General features: G+C 35.7%; 1 protein-coding gene across 1 annotated transcript in view; it reads right to left on the reverse strand.

Annotated features, from left to right (window-relative positions):
- UBR3 (ubiquitin protein ligase E3 component n-recognin 3) overlaps window positions 1–25,774 on the reverse strand; it is a 190,776-nt gene that overhangs the window by 67,018 nt on the left and 97,984 nt on the right. Inside the window, exons 20-24 of the mRNA XM_061135459.1 lie at window positions 25,097–25,238; window positions 21,717–21,821; window positions 20,166–20,339; window positions 17,578–18,038; window positions 8,804–8,892 (exon numbers count right to left, since the gene is read on the reverse strand). Coding sequence (XP_060991442.1) covers window positions 8,804–8,892; window positions 17,578–18,038; window positions 20,166–20,339; window positions 21,717–21,821; window positions 25,097–25,238 — 971 coding nt within the window. The remainder of the gene's footprint in view (window positions 1–8,803; window positions 8,893–17,577; window positions 18,039–20,165; window positions 20,340–21,716; window positions 21,822–25,096; window positions 25,239–25,774) is intronic.

A 25,774-nucleotide genomic window follows, 5' to 3' on the forward strand; every position in this document is an offset into this window, starting at 1 on the left:
CTAAATGGTACAACCCTTAAAAGGGTAATTTGCAATATGTAGCAAAATTACATGTGTTTACCCTGACCCAGCAATCCCACATATAGAAATGAATCTTACATATATATTACCAAAATATATAAAGACACATGCCACAAAGATATTTACTGCAATACAACTTATATAGCAAAAGACTGGAAATAATCCAAATGTCCAATAATAGAAGACCATTTGAATAAACTATTGATGGGGGTGGGGTGGGGATCTACCATACAGGTAGAGAAAAGAATAAAGAATATCTCTATACGCTGCATGATGGGATCTCCAGGATGTAACGTTGAGTGAAGAAACCAAGGCAAAAGAAGTGTACATAGTATGTTATCATTTACCTAAGAAGGGGACACTAGGGATGTAAATATTTTTATATTTCAATATATATACTTATATCCCCAATCTTCTTTATGTAAATTGTTTAAAAAAAATGAAAAGATAAACCTCAAATTAAACTGTATTATTAAACAATGAAACAAACATCTCCTTCCACAACTAACAACAATAAAAGTCAACCAAATCCTGACACATGCCAACTCAAGCTTGGACTACCCCACTTTCCAAATGAAATCTTAAAGGATGGGTACTGTAGACAGTTACTGTTTCTATCTGAAGTGAAAAGTGTCAGTCACTCAGCCATGTGGGACTCCTTGTGACCCCCCAAGGACTCTAACCCACCAGGCTGCTCTGTCCATGTGATTTCCCAGGCAAGAATACTAGAGTGGGTAGCCATTCTCTTCTCCAGGGTATCTTCCCAACTCAGGGATTGAATGGATAGAACCTGGGTCTCCTGCACTGCAGGCAGATTCTTTACCATCTGGGCCACAAGGGAAGCCTAGCTACTTGGTAATTATCTCATCTGTTAACAGCAGGACTCAATTATTGCTTAGCAAATCATACCATCATCACGTTTGATTCCTATGACTGGAGTGGAGCTAACCTTATAATCAGGCTAGACTAATAGAACCACATCAAGGAATTTTGTTTCAGTTATTTGAAAAGATAGGGCTTCCCTGGTGGCTCAGAGGGTAAAGTGTCTGCCTGCAACATGGGAGACTCGGGTTCAATCCCTGGGTCAGGAAGATACCCTGGAGAAGGAAATGGCAACTCACTCCAGTACTCTTGCCTGGAAAATCCCATGGACAGAGAAGCCTGGTAGGCTACAGTCCATGGGGCTGCAAAGAGTCGGACACGACTGAGCAACTTCACTTTCACTTCCCTTTCACTTTATTTGAAAATAAGTATTGTTTTAATTCTAATTTAAAAATAAATAAAACTTGCCAAACACAATGACTATCCTTCTATCTTATACCTTAAGCCTCAATCAATCAATCATCAGTCTACTAATTCTCACTTTGCAACTATTCTCACAACTGTCCCTGTCTGTCTCCAGGCTACCAACTTGGGGAGTAAGCAGGGGAGAGACTTTACTCTCCTCAGTTTGCTTCACATATGAGAAATTGTAAAGATTAGGCAAAGCTTGTTGATCAATAGCCCAGACTCCACCATTTACTACTGTATAACCTCAGACAAATTTCTTAACTTAAATTTAGGTATGGAATACTGCCATCTATCTCATGTGTCTATCAAGACAAATAAGTCAATATACAGAATGTGTTTAGCACAGTGCTGGTTACATAGTTAACATACAAAAATATATATATCATCAGCAGCAGCATCCCCCAAAATTCATACTATTAGACCCAGACTCAAAATACAGAAAAGGTTTTGTGTACATGATGTTTCTAATAATTAAATTTTTTTAAAAACTAAAGCTCAATTATGATGGAATGATTAAATAAATTATAGAATAAAAGTAATAATAGTAATAACCAACACTTAAAAACACTTATGCACCAAGCACTGTTTTAAATGTTTGAAATGTGTACCATTACATTCAATCTTCACTACAACCCTATGAGGCAGGTAGTATAATGATCTCCTTTTAACTATGTGGAAACCAATGCAGACAGTAAATTACTCCAGGTAATGGAATGGCTGTGATATGAACTTGGCAGTAATGCTCCAGAGTCCATGATCATAACCACTACATGCTACTTCTCCAATGAAGTAAAACCACAGTTACTAGGAATTTTAATAATAATATAGGGACACGTTTATGCTAAAATGTTGAGCAAAAAGACATGATAAAAAATTGTATTACATAGTATCATCTGTAATACATATGTCTTCTAGATCCTGAGATTAGGGATAAAATTCATCCTTCTTTATGTTTTTCTGTACCATATAACTTCTACGATTAAATGTTATATGTTTAAGATTCCTCACAGCTCAGTTGGGAAAGCAACCGCCTGCTATGCAGGGGACCCTAGTTCGATTCCTGGGTCAGGAAGATCTCCTGGAGAAGGGAAAGGCTACCCACTCCCATATTCTGGCCTGTAGAATTCCATGGACTGTATAGTTCACTGGGTCACAAAGAGTCAGACATGACTGAGCAACTTTCACTTTAAGATCAGAAAGTAATTTCCAAAATAAATTCTTACTCTATATTAAGCATCTAAACTCTCCCTTGAACAACTATGTTGGATTTCAGCCGTATCTGTCTGATAAACCTTAATGAATCAAGGTCTAACATCCTGACTTCTACCCACTGTGGTGGTAATGGTGCTCAGGTCATGTCCAACTCTTTGTGATCCCATGGACTATAGACTCCCAGGCTCCTCTGTCCATGGAATTTTCCAGGCAAGTATACAGGAGTGGGTTGCCACTTCCTGCTCTAGCAGATCCTCCCAACTCAGGGATCGAACCCATGTCTCTTGCACCTCCTGCACGGGCAGGCAGATTCTTTACTACTGTGCCACCTGGGAAGCCCATGACTTCTACACCTAGATGGCGAGTAAAAATAAACAAAGGGGGATAGTGATCAGGAGAGAAGGAACTGCAGAGGTTGAGTCTTTTCATTTGGAAACTTGATAACTACAAAAAGGAATTATCAACAGATAAGTGAGAATACTAATCACAGAGTAGAAATCTGTTGCATTCAGAGAGAAAAGTGTCTGTCCTTAAATTTTTACCTACTAATATACAATATTGATTTGAGGATTATAAAGTACTGCATGTTAAAAATTTGAAATACTCTAAATACTAAGTTATGAGAGTAGAAATCTTAGAAGATCTCTCACACACAAAAAATAAAGCCAAAATAAGAAATAAACAACTACAGAATGCTTACATTAATAACACAAATGGGAAATAAGGCAAAAAGACAAAAGGCATCTGACAAAGCAGAGGACTGGACTGAGATTAAATTGTGTCTATATTAAAGATAAATATTATCTCAGGTGTGGACCCTGCTTCATGTGTTAATAATAATATATATGTCACATGTAAATGGGGAGAGTAATCAGAGGCAGTGAGACGTATAACTTTGCAATATTTATCTTGAGCAAAGTATGAAAATGAGATCTCAAACAGGTTTTAGGGGTCAAACAGATCTCTCTGGGAAGGGAATGAGCTATAAATAAAAGGAATATACAAATCTGAATGGTCCAGAGTCCCACTGGCATGGCCATAATCAATATAAATAAAGCAAATGCTCATGAATCTCTATTACCTCACCTGTCACCACTGCAGCATGCAAGAACCGGGACTAGCAGAGAGCGGAGCCCTTTATCCTGATGGCTTCTGTGAATTGCCTCTGTTTGCTAGCAATCATGTCTGCCTGATCCCTCAATTGTTGTTCCTGTGCCCTGGCTACTGCCAAAAAAGATCAAACCTTCCAAAAAGTAGTAAGATTTAGGACAGCAAGTCAATAACTTTGCAGACTAATGACATTCAAATTTATGATCTTGAACATAACTGGACCCTAAGCATTGCTTATCAATTTTTATACTTAGCCTGGATGAGCAACATCTCCCATTTTCATTAGCAATGTCTCCAAACTTCAGATGGTATGCTTTTCACTCATCAAAACTCACCTTTTACTTAGCCCTGTAAACTGAAGCAACTGAGTGATCACCTGAAGTTCCCACTTTCCCTACCCCTAAAGGAACTTACCTCTATTTCCATCCACGCTTTCCCTCTCCTCTCCCGTCTGCACAGGGAATGAGGTGGCCATTCTCCTATTCAAGACAATACTACCTAACCTCTTCTGGATACTTTGCTTAATCAATTCCTCAGAAAATTGTTTTTGTTTTATCTCATTTGGGAGTGGGAGGAAACAGATAAAAACAATTTCTAAAAACGGTATTCACTAAGCTTATTTTCTTAGCTCCTAAGGTTGCAAAAAAACAAACCAAACTGTTTATCAAACCGTTAAATTAACTCCCCCGAAAATGCTGATCTCAAGTGACTTCAGAACAGAGCTTTTGACTATTGCCCTTAGTAGAATTACCAAAGGATAAAATGGTCTGTAAACAATTTTAAATTTTTTAAATTTTAATTCAATGATTTCACTGTTTAACATAATACCCAGGTTGGTATTTTGAAGCTACTTTCTTTATTTGGAAAGAAAAAGCAATTTGCTTACATATGGTGTATTGTGCTTGAGTAGGAGAATATTCTAAATCCTAGGACATGTATGTTGAAGTATTTAGGAGTAAAGTATCATGATGTCTGTAACTTACTTCATCTAGTAGAGGAAGAAAGAGAGTAAGTGAAAGAACAAATTAAGAAAAATGTTAACTAGGTCACATGGTACATGGTAATTTGTAATACTATTCCTTCAGTTTTTCTGTATATTTGAAATTTTTCATAAGAATAAACAGCATGTATGAAATTAATTCATTTTGGCTAAAAAACACCTTTATACACAAATATACTCAGAAAAAGATTTGTAAGGATATAGCCTAGATTAGGAAATCTAATAGTAAAAATACAGTATTATTTTATTTTTGATTATATGTGTTTTCTAAGTTTCCATAACAAAAATTTAATGCTTTTATAATAACAGAAATTTTAATTTTATACATTATAATAGCAAATATTAGTGAGTGGCTAATCAAAACTGAAAACTGAGCATATACTTTTATTTCCACTCCTTTTAAAAAACCACTTTAGAAATAAAAGTAAAGATATACATAAAGAAATATTCCCATAAGAATACAGAAAAATGATGGAGTCGTGAAAGAGTTTCACCAACCAACAAATAAGAGACGTCAGTAAAATTTCCAAAAGATTAGAGGAGATGGAGACACGCTGACAATGCAAGAAAGGCATAAGAGCTACAACCACGTATGTATTATGAGAAAGTTACAGAAAGGAAGAACTGATAGGTCTGTTAGAAGAATGTCAACTCTGCGCTCAGAATCAGTCAGTGAGGCAGAGGATAGGAGTCTTAAATATTAAGTGATTCTGAAAGCAGAATAATTAATCAGAAGTCTATATACATAACTTCACTACTCAGCACCCCATTCCCTCCCCAGCTTTGACTGACAGAGCACTCAGATAATTTGGCATTTACCCTAAGGAGGAAAAAATGACTGTCCTTCTCTAAAGGAACTGAACAAGCTGCTTGGAGAGTAAGAAGGTTTTCTAATTGAACGTTAACATCTGGGGGCCCAAACAGAGTAGTCGGCAATCCTTCCACCCAGATCTAAGTCTGACAGTCAACCCGCCTCATCCATACATAGGCCAAAGAGAATTACTAGGATCAAACCTATTTAGACCTCAGCAGGGTAACAGGCCATCTTTCCAGAGGAATCAAGAATTTTCAGGCAAACAAGGGAAACTAACAACATGAAAGAGTAACTTAAATTTCTAAGCAATTCAGAAGGATAAAGGATAATTTATAATGTGTTAGCATGCTAACACATTCAGAAAGATTTGAGAACAAATTATTCTGACAAAGACCAAGATATTAAAGAGAAGAAACCTCTAAGCATGTAAAGCAAAAAGATATAAAAAAGACACAGAAGATTAAAACATCAATCTAAGAGATCCAATTTCCAATTAATCAGAGTCCCACCAAAGAGAATAAAGAAAATATATGGAGAAAAGTATTGTAATAGTTTTCTACTACTGTTTAACAAATTACCCAAAATTCAGTGGCCTAAAACAATAGTTTTCTGAGGGTCAGGAATCTGGGAGCAATTTAGCTTGATGGTTCTGGCTCAGGATCTCTCGTGAGATTGCTATTAAACAAACAGCTGGACAGTATCATCTAAAATTTTGAAAAGGGCTGACAGATTCGCATTCAGGCTTATTTACAGGACTGCTGGCCAGAGGCTTCAGTCCCTAACCACATATGCTTCTCCATCAGGCTGCTAACAACATGGCAGCTGGCTTTCCCCAGAATAAGTAATCTGAGAGACAGAAAAGCAGTCAAGACAGAAGTCACCATATCTTTCATAACCTAATCTCAGAAATGACATATCACCACTTCTGCCATGTCCCAGTGATCGCGAATACCAATTCTGACACAGCGTTAGAGTAGAGCACGCAAGGCATAAAAACTAGGTGGTATGGATCATGGAGGGTCATCTTGGAAGATGGCTATACTAGTTCATCAAGAAAATCATAGGAAATATTTTTCTCAGAGCTTCTGATACATGACTTTTCAGCCTGAAAAGGTCCATTAAGTACTAAAGGGAATGAAAATGATTCACCTAGATACATATCATAAAACTTCATATCTCTAAGAATCAAACAGTTATAAAAGTGTCACAAGAAAGGGAAAAAAAATGCTAACTCACAAAGGAATAAGAATCAAATTACCACCACACTTCTTATCAAATTAATGGTAAAAGACAAGAGAGTAGTCCTTTATCAGGTGTAACAAAAAATGTGTATTAACAGGGAATTTACATTCATCCAAATGAACAATCAAGCACAAGAGCAAACCAGAGTCCCATCTGGAAATAAAAAGAATCAGAAAGTTTAACTTCCAGTACAAGCATTACTGTGAATATACTTGCACTCCAATAAAACAAGACCTCCAAAAAGAGATAAGATGCAGGAGACACCAGATGAACCCTCTAAGAGGAAAGTTCCAAGGTAACATACGTACAGCATGCCTACAGAGCAAATGGACCAGACTGGAACAGAATTCTATGCAAAGGATGACTGAGTGGGCAGAATAACAGGGACATCAAAAAGGCATGTTAGTTAGAAAAAAAGGTAGTTGGAACTTTCAGGAAAAACAAAAGACAAAATAACAAATAGAAATGAGTAAAGGGTGGTATAGTATAAGCAATTAATTCCAAGACTGTAAGAAAAGAGTCTATGTACTAAATACAATCTCCTTAATACAGTCTAGGAGTCAGGTCACTGGAGTCAAAGAAAATAAATGAATACTAGGCTATTATTTAGCCCTGAAGTCAACAGCATTCAAAAAGTTATCTTGATGTTTTTCAACATTTAGAATAAACCTTTGAATGGAAGACTTGACTGCAACTGCAAAATAAAATGTTAGCGATGTTAATTTAAAAGAAAACAAGTTGACTTCCCTGGTGGCAGAGTGGATAAGAATCCACCCGCTAATGCAGGGCACGTAGGTTTGATCCCTGGTCCAGGAAGATTCCACATGCCGCAGAGCAACCAAGTCTGTGCACAGGAACTACTGAGCCTGCCGGGTTGCAACTACTGAGTCTGCCTGCTGAAGTCCGTGTGCCTACAGCCCATGCTTCACAAGAGAAGCCACCACACTGAGAAGTCCGTGCACCGTGAGGTAGACCCCATTCACCGCAACCAGAGAAAAGCCAGCACACAGCAACAAAGCCCCAGCACAACCAAAAACAATAAATAAAAGAAAAGAAAACAAGTAACTTCTAAAAAGCAGAAGGTAGTGAAGATGAAAAGAAAAATGAAAGATAGGGGTGCTTACTAGTTCATTTTACATGAAGAGATATGAAGAAACTGGCTATAGATAGAACATTTAAAAGATATTAGAATTATCTTTAATGTGTAAAAACCAAAAACTTGCAAGTATCCATTTTTGGAAAGAAGGAGGAAGAGAAAACATAGAAAACAGAAAAGCAATATCAATGAACTAAATCGTCATCTTTCATATAAGAAAGTCAACCGATAGCAAGTTAATCCAACAAACAGAACTTAGTATACTTTACATCAAAGTTATATCCTGAACATAAACTCCACTGTTGATGGTTTAGAACACATTATGCTAAATCTGGACTGACCCTCCTCTTCTGAATATCAGTTACATGTGCTTATGTGCATGAGAATGTATTTGCATGTTTGAACATACATTCTTGTATTTTATTTCAGCATTTTTGTCTAAAAGTAAAAAAAAGAGAGGGAAATCACTGAAATGCAAGAAGTAGTCAGAGAAAGGAGTATCCTATTAACTGAAGACAGATTAATCAAGATTTAATCTAGTTCTCCTGTGTCTGTCACACAGGAAAATGGCATCCTCTCTTATTGTAAAATGCTAATGCTAATCCTAATGGAAGTAAGAGGTGCACCCGATTTTAAGAAACAGTGAACGTGTGAGCAGCAAGAGAAACGTAAAGTATCTGAAAACTATTTTAAGAATCTTAGAATCATTTCACATGAAAAAATCAGAATAAGTAAGTTCATATTGATGAACCTTATAAATCTGAAGGGCAGTTTAACAGAAGAGAGTAGCAGAATACTACTGTATTACTACCATCAAGAACTTCCTAACAACTGCAGCTAACTCAACAACAGAATGGACCACCTATAATAAAGGTCTGATCTTCCCTCACTCTATTGATCAATAAAGACCAGAAATCATCTGTCTATAATGTTAAAAACTAATGGATGACAGGACTGGATAAGTCCTATGGTAATAACTGTAAGTATGAGTGTTTTAAACTAATAAATTTTGACTTACCAACATCCATGGCAGTTTCCATGAAGCTTTTCTGTCGTGATGCAAACTCTGCAAGCAATTTCTGCTGTCTTTCTCTAGCCTTTTGTCGCCTAGATTAAATAGAAATAAACTGTTAAGTACCAGACACACTTAAGACATATCTACTATTTTTCAGGAGTATATAATGTATGAAAGGGTCCCTGACACACAGTTAAGAACAACCAAATTTTTGTACTATGTTTTAAATTTCATGTAAAGTTTTATTGTCCTTAAAGGATTCTGCTGCTTTAAAATGGTCTGAAAATCCCTAGGCTTAAACAGGTAAAAATTAAAGAAAAAATTTACTTTAAAATGTGAAATAAAAAAAAAAATAAAATAAGATAAAATGTGAAATAATAATTAAAGTAGACAAAAAATTTTCCAACTACACAATTTCCTAAGTATATGTCAGTTCATAGTAAGAGCAAGAAAAGCTTTAGCTAAAAACTCATAATTTAACCCCAGGTACAAATAATAGCAAGCTCACTGCTAGAAGTGAGCTATGTTATGCTAGCCAGAAGTGAATTATGTTAAGCTATGAAAAGAATCTAAAAGGTAAAAATAGTCAGATTTACTGTTACCTTAAGAAAAGGTCTCTCCTAAAAGAGGATTAACAAAAAGCCAGGAGGTTTTCTAGTTTCTACTAGGCAACAGTACAAATTTGGCTTATTCTGTTTGAAGTAAAAGAAAAGAAATTCACTTTATTCTATTTATTAATTATCCCTTATCTACTTCCAAAGAGCATTTTAATCTGAGGTTAACTGCAGAAAAAAAAAAGAGTGTAATATAAGTATAAAAAATAAAAGTAAACTAATAAAGACAGGAGATAGGCTTCCCCAGATTTAAAGATGCTAGCAATACTAATAAGCATAAAATTCTACCCCCAGAAAGGTAAGGTTAATAAAATAATTCAACACAAGAGAGGAGGGAGAGGAAGAATAAAAAAGATTTAAAGGTGCGTTATATATTAACCCATCGGGAAAGACAAACTTTTCATTTGGAACAAAACTCAAAAAGGAATTTAACACAGTCCATGATACAAAGGACACTGAAAACATAATGGATGTAATACACTATAGAAGTTTCTTTTAATGACTATTCATTATATTTATCTACTGCAAAAGAATTTTATTAAACTGAGATTCTATGAAGTTATTTCTATGGGAAACCTAAAAGAATTCAGTTATTAATCTGAAATGATTCAAGGATACAGAAGATAGAATTTAGAAGAATGGAATGCTAATAGTAATTTTAAGATTGTTCATACAGCTGCTCCCACCCATTTAGTGGCGATAATCACAAACATCTATAAAATCAAGTACTATGTGTCAGTTTACCCTGCTGCTGCTGCTGCTAAGTCGCTTCAGTCGTGTCTGACTCTGTGCGACCCCATAGACAGCAGCCCACCAGGCTCCCCAGTCCCTGGGATTCTCCAGGCTCTCCCAGTCCCCTGGGATTCTCAACTGGAGTGGGTTGCCATTTAAGTGACATATATCTGCCAATACAGTTCAAGAGATTTTTAACATTCCTTTACTAATATTTACTTTAAATATAATTTAGGGTCCACATAAGAAAACTCTTTTTATTATCTATTTTGTAAATACAACTCTTATATTTTTATATTTAAACCAAAATATTATCATGTAGGGTGATCACTCAAGTCTACTCATCAAACTTGACTCCCAAAGACATTAGCCATTTAAAAAATATTAAAAACCACTCCTGCCCTCTCCTTCCTTCCTAAATATGGAAGGTGACACAGTGGCCTAGGACGGGGTGTCAAGACCCAACAGCCTGGCACAGGACGGCATTCATGCAGGGAAAAGTTGTAAGAAGTTGGTTACATACAAGGGAACTAATAAAAAATTAACACTATTAAGGATTATAGGGGTCAGGTTTCTCACTGTGAGACTAGAGAGCTATAATTATGAAAAGAGAGAAAAGATGAATAAATCCTATGGTGCTGGATTAGAATTGGGATTATCAGGTTGAACTCACAGTCATAGTTTTTAATACCTCTCTCTCCCCTCAGTATATCCCCCTCTTGTGCACACCCTTTTTGACCACTAGGAGAGTCTGTGAATGAGCTCATTAGAATGAGTGCATAGACTGGTTTCCAAGTAACATTCTCCACTAAAAGTAACCAAGACGATTTGGACAAATGTCTAATATAAAAAAAAAGATGAACCTGGGCTATCTTCTTGGCCCAGAAAATAGGAAAATAATCAAAGAATGGTGGGGAGAGAAATACAAAGAACACAGAAACCAGCTTGAAGGGACTCCCACTGGTCAAATCTAGAACAATCCGAGCATCAAAATGATTAATGAGCAGATCATAGCTCATAAAGTAAAATAGAAATCTGTAACTCTAAACTGATACAAGCAGATAAATGAATGAACTGAAACAATGAAGAACAGAATACTGCAGCATCTCAAAGTACCTCTCCACAAATTATTAACACATACTAATTACAAAGGTGAGGAAGGGGAGGATATTTACAAGAGTAACTTGACAGTGGAGTCTAACAGATACCCCTACAATCAAGTGATCAAAGTTAATCAGTAGTCATGAAACAAAATCATGTGACAACTGATGGGATGCAGTCAAAACAAAACAGCAACGTTCCCACTCTGCCTTTTTTTTTTTTTTTTGGCTGGGCCACATGCGCTGTGGAATCTTAGTTCCCTAACCAGGAACTGAACCTGGGCCACAGCAATGAAAGCTGAGAATCCTAACCACTAAGCTACCAGGAAACGCCCCAGCAACACTTTTTTGATATTGTTCTCAAAGATGTATCATCCAAATCCAAGCATAATGGAAAAGTAGACAAGCCCAAATTGAGGGATATTCCACAGTGCTTACTGCTCTGTAATTTTCAAAAGTGCCAAGGTCAAGAAAATAAAGGAAAATGGGACGACTATTCCATACTGAAGGAAATCAAAGAGATACGACAACAAAATATGATGAGTGATTCTGGACAGGATCTTTCTGGTATAACCAACATTACTGGAACAACTGTCAAAACTTGGGATCTAAGGATTTTATCATACTAAGTAAAATGCTAATTCCTTTATTTTGAAATGTGTATTGTGATTATGTAAGAAAATGCCCTTATTTCTAAAAACTATGCACTCAAGTATTCCACTGTAAAACAACTTACTCTGAAATGATCCAGAAAGTTCTCTGTATTATCCTTGAAACACTTCTGTAAGTTTAAGATTTTTTCAAAATAAAAAGGTTTTAAAAATTAAACCCATCCTCAAAGGACTAAAATTTGTCACTAAGGAAGAAACAGAAACAAACAAAAATGTGCTGTAGATGCTCAAAGAACTATGAGACCTCCAAAAATATTTCAATAATAATAGCAGTGATAGAATACGTGTTTGGTCTTCTATACTACTCCTTCATAAGCTAGTAAGTTTCACTGTTTCTTTAATTAAAACAATGAGCTATGCACTCTACAGCTGACCTTTAAATATGTACATGTACATTTACATTTAGAACATATAGGTTCACAAAATACTATTTCAAGTAACAAATCTGAATACCAAACTCATTTTGCCTGCACTGGCAAGCAGAATCTAATCCACTGTGCCACCACGAAAGTCCCAGAAATGAATTTTAACGCCAATGCCATTCAATTATATTAGAGGTTTTCTTAAGAAAATTGATGGGCACTAGTATTAAGATTCATTTCGAGGACATCCTTGGTGGCACAGTGGATAAGATTCTGCCTGCCAATGCAGGTGACATGAGTCTGATCCCTGGTCCCAGAAGATTACACATGCCGCACAGCAACTAAGCCCCTGTGCCACAACTACTGAGCCCTCGCTCTAGGGCCTGCGAGTCACAACTACTAAAGCTCACGCACCTGGAGCCTGTGCTCCACCACGAGAAGTCCGTGACCCACAACGAGAGCAGCCCCTCCTCTCTGGACTAGAAAAGCAACGAAAGACCCAGCACAGCCAAAAATAAATAAACAAATATTTTAGAGAAAATTCATTTGTATTCTGGAATTACTATAAATTATAATCATGTCTGTCAACTTTAGTCTGTGAGACTCTGAGCAGAGACTCAGTCACACCAGGTGACTTCAACAGAAACAAGAAAATATATGGGTATCGTTTTAAATTGTGTTTTTAACAATGTATTTCTGTAGCAGTTGTCTATGATTTCTAGAAAAGGAGTGTTATTTTTCCTTTGTGAATTTTTTCATAATTTAGGTTATTCCTTTCTAAACTTGGACATAAAAGTGCATAAAGACCATTAACAAAAAGACACAAGTTCTAGCATGTTCATACAACTCAGCAATTTTCCATTATGACCTAAGAAGTGGACATACTAAGGTTGCATTTGGTTACAACCCTCTAGAGTTTTCTATTTGTATCTAGTTTTCTATGGAGTTAATCATTATGAGGGCTTCCCAGGCAGTGCAGTGGTAAAGAATCCCTTTGCCAATGCAAGAGATGGAAGACTAAAGTTCGATCCCTGGGTTGGAAAGATCCCCTGGAGAAGGAAATGTCAACCCATTCCAGTATTCTTGCCTGGGAAATCCCATGGGCAGCGGAGCCTGGTGGGATAAGTCCATGGGGTTTCAAAGAGCGGGACATGACTTAGGGGACCACCATCAATCTATTATGAAAGTGATGTCAAGTTTGTCTACAGCTGCGGTACCTGGGAATAGATCATTACGTGTATATAAACTGTTCTGCCTTTATTATGAAATTTAACCCAAAACCCAAAATAAATTGAGAAAAAAAAATGTGAGAAGCATAGCGAGATTCAAACTGATTGATTTTGTTAGCTGTCTGCTACAGAATTAGTTTCAAGTCCTTGTCAATACTATCATCGCTCAAAGGGAACAAGCCCATAATAAAAAAAGCCTTAAATTTTTAGGATACTATTTATTACAAAGCATTAGAGCCTTTGTAAAAAAAAAAGACGAACCAGAGATCAAACTGCCAACATCTGCTGGATCCTCAAAAAAGCAAGAACGTTCCAGAAAAACATCTATTTCTTCTTTATTGACTATGCCAAAGCCTTTGACTGTGTGGATCACAATAAATTGTAGAAATTCTGAAAGAGATGGGAATACTAGACCACCTGACCTGCCTCTTGAGAAACCTATATGCAGGTCAGGAAGCAACAGTTAGAACTAGATGTGGAACAACAGACTGGTTCCAAACAGGAAAAGGAATAAGTCAAGGTTGTTTATTGTCACCCTGCTTGTTTAACTTATATGCAGAGTACATCATGAGAAATGATGGGCTGGAAGAAGCACAAGCTGGAATCAAGACTGCCAGGAGAAATATCAATAACCTCAGATATGCAGATAACACCACCTTTATGGCAGAAAGTGAAGAGGAACTAAAAAGCCTATTGATGAAAGTAAAAGAGGAGAGTGAAAAAGTTGGCTTAAAGCTCAATATTCAGAAAACTAAGATCATGGCATCTGGTCCCATCACTTCATGGCAAATAGATGGGGAAACAGCATCAGACTTTATTTTGGGGGGGGCTCCAAAATCACTGCAGATGGTGACTGCAGCCATGAAATTAAAAGATGCTTACTCCTTGGAAGGAAAGTTATGACCAACCTAGACAGCATATTAAAAAGCAGAGACTACTTTGCCAACAAAGGTCCGTCTAGTCAAGGCTACGGTTTTTCCAGTGGTCATGTATGGATGTGAGAGTTGGACCGTGAAGAAACCTGAGTGCCGAAAAATTGATGCTTTTGAACTGTGGTGTTGGAGAAGACTCTTGAGAGTCCCATGGACTGCAAGGAGATCCAACCAGTCCATCCTAAAGGAGATCAGTCCTGGGTGTTCATTGGAAGGACTGATGCTGAAGCTGAAACTCCGATACTTCGGCCACCTCATGCAAAGAGTTGACTCATTAGAAAAGACCCTGATGATGGGAGGGATTGGAGGCAGGAGGAGAAGGGGACGACAGAGGATGGGATGGCTGGATGGCATCACCAACTCGATGGACATGGGTCTGGGTGAACTCCAGGAGTTGGTGATGGACAAGGAGGCCTGGTGTGCTGCAATTCATGGGGTCACAAAGAGTCAGATACGACTGAGCGACTGAACTGAACTGAAGAAAATAGCATCTGAACTATGTCCTCTAGTATCTGTATCTGTTATGAATGATAATGACAAAATGCCTTTAACCAAATAGAATAAATTTTGATTCACTGAATGTTTTTATCTTCCTTAAAAAATAAACAGACATTATTCTATAACCAAAACAAAAGATGACCAATTTAGAAGAGGACCAATTTTAGTTAACAACAAAAAAAATTTACCTCATTTTTAACTTTCCAACATTATCTATTAAATTCTAGGTAGCTACCAATTCAAAGTTAATGAACTTTCACCTAAATTATGTTATTATATAACAACTTCTATTTATAAAGTACTGTGAGAAATAAGAACTCTCCTAAATTTTTAATGTACTAAAAGTTTTTGTGTATAGTTTTATTATAAATTATCTGTAACAAAATTATGCCAAAAATGAAGAACAGCTATGTTTGATTAAATCTGCTTCTGATACAGTTACCAAAGGATGACCTCCTAACTAATCAAACGGGACTGCCAATCTTAACTAAACTTTTGTAGCATTTAACAATCTTTCTTCCTTTCTGAACCTCCTCCTCTTATGCCTCTCTAATGCCATTCTCTGCAGTTTTCCTCTTATTTCACTCTAACCATCCCATTTTGAGTCACCTTTGTAGGTGCTCCTTCCTCAGTTATTCCCCTTTATGTTTTTCCCTTGAGTTTTATATATACTAAGTGTGCTCATCTTTTTATTGTCCATGCTCTTCCACACACAAGGCTCTATCTATTACCTATATGCCTAAATCTGTAGCTGTCACTCAGAATTCTCACCTAAGTCTCTAACCCTGTATCTAACTGGACATCTTCACCCGGATCCCTTCCTTAAACTCAGTAACATACAAAACTGAGCAAGTCAATTTTACCGCTAATCCTGAGCAACCTATCCTCCTTTATCTTGGTAAACAGAACACTGTCCAAAGAAAAAGGGAGAGATTTTATAAATATTATGATTTAACAACAAATTAAAAGCCACCTAAAGTTTCAAAAGCTAAAACCATCAAAGTTTTAAAACATAGCTTGTTTAACAATTTGTGATCATATACAGGAAAGACTGGAAAGCACTAAAAGAGACTAAAACAAATTTTTAAGGACTATTAAAATTTTTCTTTTATTTTCTACTATCATTTAAAGTTGAATTAATAATTTTTTTAAATAGCAAGAGAATTATTAGATTTCCCACAGTAGTAACAGATAGCAACTTTTCCAAAGGGGTCTACAGGTTTGCGCATGCATGCTTAGTTGCTCAGTTGTATCTGATTTTTCATGACCCCATGAACTATAGCCCACCAGGCTCCTCTGTCCATGGGATTCTCCAAGCAAGAATACTGGAGTGGGTTGCCATTCCCTTCTCCAGAGGATCTTCCCAACCCAGAGACTGAACCTGGGTCTCCTGCATTGCAGGCAGATTCTTTACTGTCTGAGATACCAGGGAAGACCTTAAAGTTGAATTAATACTTAAAAAAAAAAATAGCAGAATTATTAGGTTCCCCCCAGTAATAAAAGCAACTTTTCCAAATGGGTCTACAAGTTTAGAGTTGTAATTTAATGTCAGGGTCAGTGGCGGGCTGGATGAACCACAAGCTGGAATCAAGATTGCCAGGAGAAATATCAATAACCTCAGATACACGGATGCCACCACCCTTATGGCAGAAAATGAAGAAGAACTAAACAGCCTCTTGATGAAAGTGAAAGAGGAGAGTGAAAAAGTTGGCTTAAAGCTCAACATTCAGAAAACTAAGATCATGGCATCCGGTCCCATCACTTCATGGCAAGTAGATGCGGAAACAACAGAAACAATGAGAGATGTTATTTTGGGGGGCTCCGAAATGACTGCAGATGGTGACTGCAGCCATGAAATAAAAAGACGCTTGCTCCTTGGAAGAAAAGTTATGACCAACATAGACAGCATATTAAAAAGCAGACACATTACTTTGCCAACAAAGGTCAGTCTAGTCAAAGCTATGGTTTTTCTAGTGGTCAAGTATGGATGTGAGAGTTGGACTATAAAGAAAACTGAGGGCCGAAGAATTGATGCTTTTGAACGGTGAAGTTGGAGAAGACTCCTGAGATTCCCTTGGACTGCAAGGAGATCCAACCAGTCAATCCTAAAGGAAATCAGTCCTTTCCTAAATTTTTTTATTTCCTAAATATTTCTTAAAGGAAATATTCTTTGGAAGGGCTGATACTGAAGCTGAAACTTCAATACTTTGGCCACCTGATGCAAAGAACTGACTCATTGGAAAAGACCCTGATGCTGGGAAAGATTGAGGGCAGGAGGAGAAGAGGACAACAGAGGATGAGATGGTTGGATCGCATAACCGACTCAATGGACATGTGTTTGAGCATGCTCCGGGAGTTGGCAATGGATAGGGAAGCCTGGAGTGCTGCAGTCCATGGGGTCGCAAAGAGTCGGACACAACTGAGCCACTGAATAGAAACTCAACCAACTCAATCACGCTAAACGCACAAGCAATGACTATCTTTGATTCCCCTCTTCTTACAAAGAACTAATCAGGTATGATTACTAATCAGGTATGATTATAGCTAGCCTCAGAAGACCAAAAGTCGAGGTGGAGGTGGTAATATAAAATCTTCAACTGCATCATACATTAGTTTAAATCACTAAAAATAACAATTACCTTTCTTCTTTGTCCAGTGTTTTCTTCTCTGCTGCAGTAATCTTTTTCGGTGGTACAGGAGGGGTCACTTTTCTACATATCTCTTCAATGATGCGTTTGTTCATTCTGCTTTGCAATGCAGCTTTTAGTAAAATTCTTTCTACTGCAGTTATACCATCTCCATGACTATATTTAGGAATCTCTGGTTGGATTAAAATTTCTATGTCATCAAGCCAAGGAGGATAGTAGGAATTCTGTTTTCCTGAGAGTTTGTGGTGAAGTTTAATTAACAAAGACAATATACTTTCTTTAATTTCCAAAATAGCTGTAGTTAACTGTGGAGCTGAACCAGGTGCAGACCATTTACTTGAAGTTTTAGGACGAACCACCTGATTTGCTTCACTGCTATTGCGATTGATGATCTCCTGAAACTTCTTTCTGCGCTCTGCTACTAAGCTGAAAACTTGAGCTGTACCAGAATTCTACCATTCAAACGAGAAAGAAATAAAAATCAAGAGGTTATTCACATTCAGTTTTAAAATACATTAGCATTACATTTTCCAAAGGGTATGTTCAAAGTTTCATCCAAAGGTTTATTTAATAGATTTGTCCTTTAAGTAAATTTGTCCCTTGACTTCTCTCAAATATACTTAGTACCACTCAACCTGGAAACAACAATGAGGAAAAAGGAGATTATCCATAGTAACACTTCTTTTGCAACCCCCGAAGCCTATCAGGGAAAACAGACAAAGCTTCAGTAGTATCTACAGCCATATTCAAAAGGAATCATAAACTAAGTCTTTCATCAGTTTAAAGGAATCAAAGCTATCCAATATACATCAAGAATACTATACTCCTGACTAACTTCTAGAAGACCACGATATCTTCCACTTAAGAAAATTATAAATTAATTTTTTCCAAGTTAATGAATCTCAACTGCTAATTAATTTCACTTTTAAAAAACTTTAAAAGTTTGAAAATTACTTCTAACATAAATGCTTTAAGTTACTAAAATGAAATAAAAAGATGAAAAACTAATCTGTTTCATATTTAATATAACTATAATTATTTATTTGAACAGATTTTTTTAAACTATTTTTCTCAATAATTTATCTTCAAAATAGCCTTTTTGCTAAAGCAGTCAAACTACATTAGTGCTCTTAGAAATCATCTTTTAATTAAGATACAAGTCAGTTTAAAAGTCTGTTCTATACATCTGTGTCTCTTTGTCTTGCATATAGGGTACAATATTGTAACTAGCCTCCAACTAATAAAAATAAATGAAAAAAAAAGATACAAGTCAGTTTAATAGATTTCACTAAATTTTTTTAAGCAAGCATAGAAACAATGCTTCAATCAGCTGAGCTTTTATGAGCTTAATATACATTATTTTTTTTTAATGCTCAAGCTGTTTGTCAAAGTTCCCTCTACCTAGAGACAAAAGCTGCCTCTTACAGACTGCAATATTTTAATCAAAATTCTTTATGGTGTTCACAGAAAAAGTATACTGTCAAAGACAAAGTTCCTACAAATGAACTCTTCAATAAGAAATGTACGATTCAATGTTCTTTACTTGCGAAAATCTAGATTGTAGGAATTAGAGGTATTTAAGTTTAGTTACTTGCCATGTCATTTCAAGATTTTTCATTTCTGCTTTTTATAAATTAATTAAGCTACATGCAATAAGAGAGCTTATTTTTTAAATGAGTCCAAATACACAACATAAGAAGTTTAAGCTTTTTGTGGGCTTATTTTATCAGTTAATTAACTATCATATAAGCAAAAAAAAAAAAAAAAAAAAAAGGAGAGGTGTTGTGAATGGCATGCCACCAGCAACTAAAGATAAAATTTATTTTGATTTCGGAAACATTCATTTTTAAGATGTTAGTAACAATGCTAAATGTAAACAGAACAAAATGTGCTGCTTATAATTGGCCCAAAATACCAACACTACTAAGAAAAGCTCACTATTAAATATGCAGTATTATTTTTTAAGTTCAATAACATGGATTTTCTTTAAAAATTAAGCCTAAATTACTGCATTTTAAAAAGAATGCACACATACATTAAATGTTTCTTTACTCTAACCATATTAATTAAACACACACATATACACACAAATACTTCAGCATTTGTCCCCATTTTCAGTTAAAGCCACACTGCTAGTTAATGCAAGTATCATACACATCTACCTCTCTTTGAAGAACTTTAGGCCGACGTGAACTCTGGCAGATTAAAGGAAAAAGATGGGTGAGGCAGAAGTTGCTTAGATATATCAGAGTTGCTTACATATAAAGGATAATTTAAAGTTATCTATAACCACAATTATTTTTCTTTTGGATATGTTCAACTCTTTTCAACCCTATAGACCACAGCCTGCCAGGCTTCTCTGTCCCTGGGATTTCCCAGGCAAGAATACTGCAGTGGTTGCCATTTCCTTCTTCAGGGGATCTTCCCAACCCAGGGGTTAAACCCGCGTCTCCTGCATTGCAGGCGGATTCTTTACCACCGAGCCACCAGGGAAGCCCTAGGATGTGATGAGATGATCTAAATGACACATCCTAATATAATGAAGTCTTTCCCTTTTTTATTCTCACTTTTACACTTACTTGTAAAGATCCCAAGCTATCAGAGCTGGTACTTGCAAGTGAGTCTCTCTTCACTTCTGGAGCAGTCTCTGGAACTCTCACTCTAACATAATTTATAAAGTGTCGCATATTCGATACTAAGTTACTACCAGGAAACCAACTGTCATGACAACGTTCAGGTCCACATGCTGATGCCTGAAACATAAACATAATGAATACAAATCTTGTCAGTCAGGTCCAAGGTACAGTGGAGATGTAACAAGCCCAAATAATAGTTCACTGCCTGTTATATCCTTTAATCCCTTAAAGTCACATTTACAAACTACGAAGTGCTAATAAAACCAAATGAAAACATAAAATTTAAAAACAAACTGCTCGATGCTAATATGGAAGTCAGCTAAACTTCTCCAGAAGAAAATACATTTTTCAATTTGGAAATACACAGTACAGGATACTTTTCACCACTCATTAAAAATAACTCATAATATAGTCAAATAATGCTAATTTGGACTAACTGGAAGGAAGTCTGAAAAATCTATCAAAAGTCTGACTTATTCTTATAGGAATATTAATGATCTTAAATCTATGAAAGAATATATGTTGACTCAGCTTAAGACTACTAAGTACTGCCTTTTCACTTGTCTGTCTATTGCTGTTGTCTTTTTGTAGGGAGGCAATGAGAAAAATATCAATTAACTGTAAAATCAATTTGTAGTAACTAACAATTATGTTCATGGAAATGACACTTATAAAAGTCCTGAAACACAGTAACAACTTATATTCTCAAGTAAACATTCTCCCTTACAACAATACTTACTCCATTAACTTAAAATCTTTACAGAAAGAATTTGCTATTCAAAAAATAAAATCCCTAATCAAATTATTAGAATTTCCAGACTGAAGTCCTAACATAATTATTTACCTCTGTGTGTGTGTGTGTGTGTGTGCAGTTCAATTGCTCAGTCATGTCCAACTCTTTCTGACCTCATGGACTGTAGTCCACCAGATTCCTCTGTTCATGTGATTTTCCAGGCAAGAATACTGGAGTGGGTTTCCATTTCCTTCTTCAGGGGATCTTCCTGACCAGTAACTACAAAAATGACACTAGTGGTAAAGAACCTGCCTGCCAACACAGGATATGATAGGCAGGTTCAATCTCTGGGTTGGGAAGATCACCTAGAGGAGGAAATGGCACCCTATGCCAGGATTCTTGCTGGGAGAATCCCAAGGACAGTGGAGCCTGGCACACGATATAGCCCATAGGGTCACAAAGAGTTGGACATAACTGGGCATCTGAGCACAGCACAAAAATACATTAACAACTTTTCTTAGATCTACATAGTATGAATTACAAATTTCAAATTCAATAATTCTATAAATGGGAGTTTTATATATTGGTGAAATCTCTAAAAGAACATATGTAGTTGAAGATTTAAAAGGGTCTTTTCCAAGTTCCTAAGATTTTTTTCTAAGTATGATACTCAGACAAGATAAATACCTTCAAGATGACATGCAATCTTTTATTAAGGCATATCACAACTTTAACATTTAAAAATATAAGAAACTACTTACCTCTTCATCTGATTCCTCTTCAGCTGAATTTTCAAGTCCTAATTCAATCAGATATAAAACCATACAGAGTACATGTTCTGAAAGATTTTGATGATCCATCAAAATCTTTAAAAAGGGAAAAAAATGCCCCATATTACTTTTTTCCATAAAACATATTTCACTTAAATATCAAAAAGTATTTTAACCTTATAGACCAATGTAACATAATATATATGTGTTATATATACATGTGTGTGTTATACATATAATATATACATATGTTATACATATCATATATACATATGTGTGCTATACATATCATAATCAGATATGTAAGTAAGTAAACATACACCTTGGTGAAAAGACAAACTAAAACCAAAAAAACAGGATCCCTTCCCAGGATTACACAGTATTTTAGGCAATATCCATTAACATTAGTTCACTGATCACCTAAAGTTTAACACATTAAATAATCCATTAAAACAATTATTATAAAAATACCAGTATCTAATAAAGTAATTTAACAAGAATATTTTACATCCTAAGTTATTGACACTTTTCTCCTGATTACAAGGATATCAGATAAATGTTTGTTAAATAGGATAGTTCATGCAAATGTGTTTAGCACAGCACCTGGTATATAATTGGGAGCAAAATAATTGTTTATGGAATATTAATATTCTTAAAATATGTCTCTAAAATTACAGTCCTGAGCTTGAGTGTTCTGTGCTCAGAACACTCAGTGTTCAGTGTTCAGTTATGTGCATACACTGTGTACATGTGTATGCAATGTGTGGTTTACACAAGAAAGCAAAAAGGAATAAAGTGGTTAGGAGAGAGGTTGCCCTGAGGAAATACTGACAAATCTGACCTTATAAATGGATTATGAAAGCCTTACACATTTTATGCAGGACTCGGTGGGCTAACCTATACCAATCACTCATTCAGTATGATGCAACAAACTATTAACCAGAAGACACATAAAATACCATGAGGAAAAAATAGCCTGGTAGCCATCTTGTTGTCTTCATTATTTAAAAAAAAAAAAAAGGCCAGCCAGTCAAACTAGAGACTCTGTGGGGAGGGGCACTGTCAGCTGCAGGTGAGGGCAGGGAGAACAAACGAGAGGCCAGTCTAGGCTGAGCCTCCTAGAAACTGCCCAAACAGCAGGGAGGGCTTGGAAAGGCCTCAGTCACTTAGGAGCTAATCTACTGTGACTAAAAAATTAAGACTTTCAGTTCACTGATTTTCTAATGTTCAATCTGACTACTGAGAAGACTCTTCCATTCATATTTTGTGTGGCACAATGGTGAGGAGAACAGACTTTCAAAACCTTTTAAAAACCTGATTTTTTAATACAAATTTTGTATATACTTAAGCTATTTGATCTCAAATAACATCTGGTCTTAAGTTTCCTCATCTTTAATACTGGAATAATAGCCCAGAATTATTGTGAGGATTATATAATTAACATCTGTAATTTGCTTCATACAGTATCTAGCAACTGGTGTTCAACAAATAGTAGGGAGGTGGTGTAGACAGATGGTGGGAAGAACAGGAGAGCAGTAAGAGGGGACTGAAGGCTGAGAGGCAATAGAGGTAATCCTTTCTAACCCAAGACTTTACAGGGAGGAAACAAAGGTTCAGCCACACACTCAGCTGGCGTAAGCAACACTAGAACACAGATTCCAGACTTCCAATGACTGCATACCATTACTACTCTGCCTCCTTTTAATAAATAAAGCATTATTAGCTAAAATCAAATAAATTTTGGCTTGAAATCCTGTGGCATTACATCTTACAGCTTCAAATGTGTAACTTTAAGGTTAAGGAAGCAAAAAAACTTTTTTAGGTACTACAATAGAAGAGGATGGTTTCTGGGGAGTTTTATTAACATGTTGTATATTAAAGTTTTTTATTATTAAACATGGCAGGAGACGAAATGGTTTACTGACATTGATTTTTAGAAAGTTGACCTGCCAATGCAATGTCAATTAAAGGTTCTTCTATTATCATAAAGTCAGGAATGATATTACAAAACTGAGATTTTTAAAAACTCGTTCATAGTAATCTTATAACAACTAAATACTGCCTTTCTATTTTTGAGGAAATATTATTCTTATAGTAAGCAAATGAAAATGTTGAAAAAATATAACTTGAAAGGACACAAATCATTTGCAGTAGTCTTCTTTAATTTTTAAATCAAGATTTACTGACTTATTCACTTATTTAACCTTACTCAGTTATTTAATCTCTAAAACTCAAAAAACATTTCTGAGGTCTTCCCTGGTAGTATAGTGGATGGGAATCCATCTGCCAATGCAGGGGGCACAGGTTCACTCCCTGGTCCAGGAGGTTTCCACATGCTGTGGAGCAGCTAGGCGCATGAGCCACAACTACTGAGCCTGTGCTCTGCAACAAGAGAAGCCCCCACAAAGAGAAGCCCACACACCGCCATGAAGAGTAGTCCCCACTTGCCCCAACTAGAGAAAGCCCACATGCAGCAGTGAAGACCCAGGGCAACCAAAAATACATAATACAATGTTTAAAAAGACATATCTGAAAGATGAGAATAAAAACAGAACTGTCATAAGGATTTCCACTAGAATTAAAATAATGTGTATATGTGTATACAAAGCATTTGAAACAGAATCTGGCATAAGTAAACATTGAAAAATGTCTATAAAAGATCAAAATTATAAATACCCTTTTAATAAGAAAAATATTCTATTTTAATGAAAAAAGAACACTTTAAATTACTTTGCTGAATAATTTTCTTAGAAATTAATGAAAATAAACCATTCAATTGGTTTTTTTGAGGCCCATGTCTCAAATTTTAACAGGAATAATTTTTGCAACTAAAATGAAAAACTAATCATAGGGTAGAGTTAAAAAGAATAGGAGGTACAGAAATCTAAAAGCTATATTTGTTTATAACTCAAACATTAAGAAAAAAACCAAAATGTTTGCTAACTAAATTTAATATATTAATTTTCTTAAGTAATTTAAATAATATATATGTAGTGACTGGAAATTTGTTAACAAATAGGCATACTTTTTACTTTTAAGTTAATTTTTAATTTTTCAAATTCTAATTAGAAGAAGCAATAGTTTTTTTCTCTTTATATCTAATTGTATAATAATTCCTGTCTGAAACTGATAAAATGAATAGTTTCCCATAACAAATGGTGTAGCTCTGTTATTGTCCAACTTAGATTTGAAATTACAAGAATACAATTTACATACATGTGATTATGACATATTCTCATACATCTTAAATATATAAATACATTTTGCTTTATAAACGGTACTTTTATGTTAATATTATCTTTTGTAATTTTTATTTAAGAATTATGGTAATAAACTCTAATCTAGTCTTCTTAGTCAAATTACTACTGTACCTTGTAAAGCAGAGTGAATAGCACAATGTGTAAAGTTTTACAGTGCAAAAGTCTCATGAGACCTTTATAGCTGGGATGGAGTGGTGTCCTTTTCTTATAGGGTGGCCAAGGATTTCCAGGGAATTTTCCACTCTGTTTTAAACTACAAAAATAAAATAAAACCAAAATTAGATGATAGACTCAAGATTAAACTGTGATTTAAATGGTGTTTCCATAGCTTCAATCACATACGATACATGCTACTTTAGCACTTTTTGTAATAACTTTACGTACAGACCAGTAAATTTCCTCTATCTTTTTCTGGATATATCATACTATTGATTCATTACTATTGAACTCACAGCCAAGAGCACTGTAACAGCCTGAACAAAGCTTATCTAACAACAAATCTTCTCTGTAAGGCACATCAAAGCCTTCTTGCCCTCAGCAACACCACACGGTACTCTGGTACTCCATGTGGGAGACATTCTAAACAGCAAAATCACTAAAGGACAAAAATTCAAAAACATAGTGCTGAACTGACCATGAAAAGGACACTTGTCTACAGTATCAGCTGAAACAAGAGGGCAGAGTTTTGCTTTTTCCCACTTGAATCTAGGTGCCCTCTGCACATCCACTCAAATCTGTAAATAACCAGTACTGTGCTCTGAATATTGATTTAAGGTTTACAAATAAATT

The sequence above is a fragment of the Dama dama genome, chromosome 33 (assembly GCF_033118175.1).
Source record: "Dama dama isolate Ldn47 chromosome 33, ASM3311817v1, whole genome shotgun sequence".
Classification (NCBI taxonomy): Eukaryota; Metazoa; Chordata; class Mammalia; order Artiodactyla; family Cervidae; genus Dama; species Dama dama.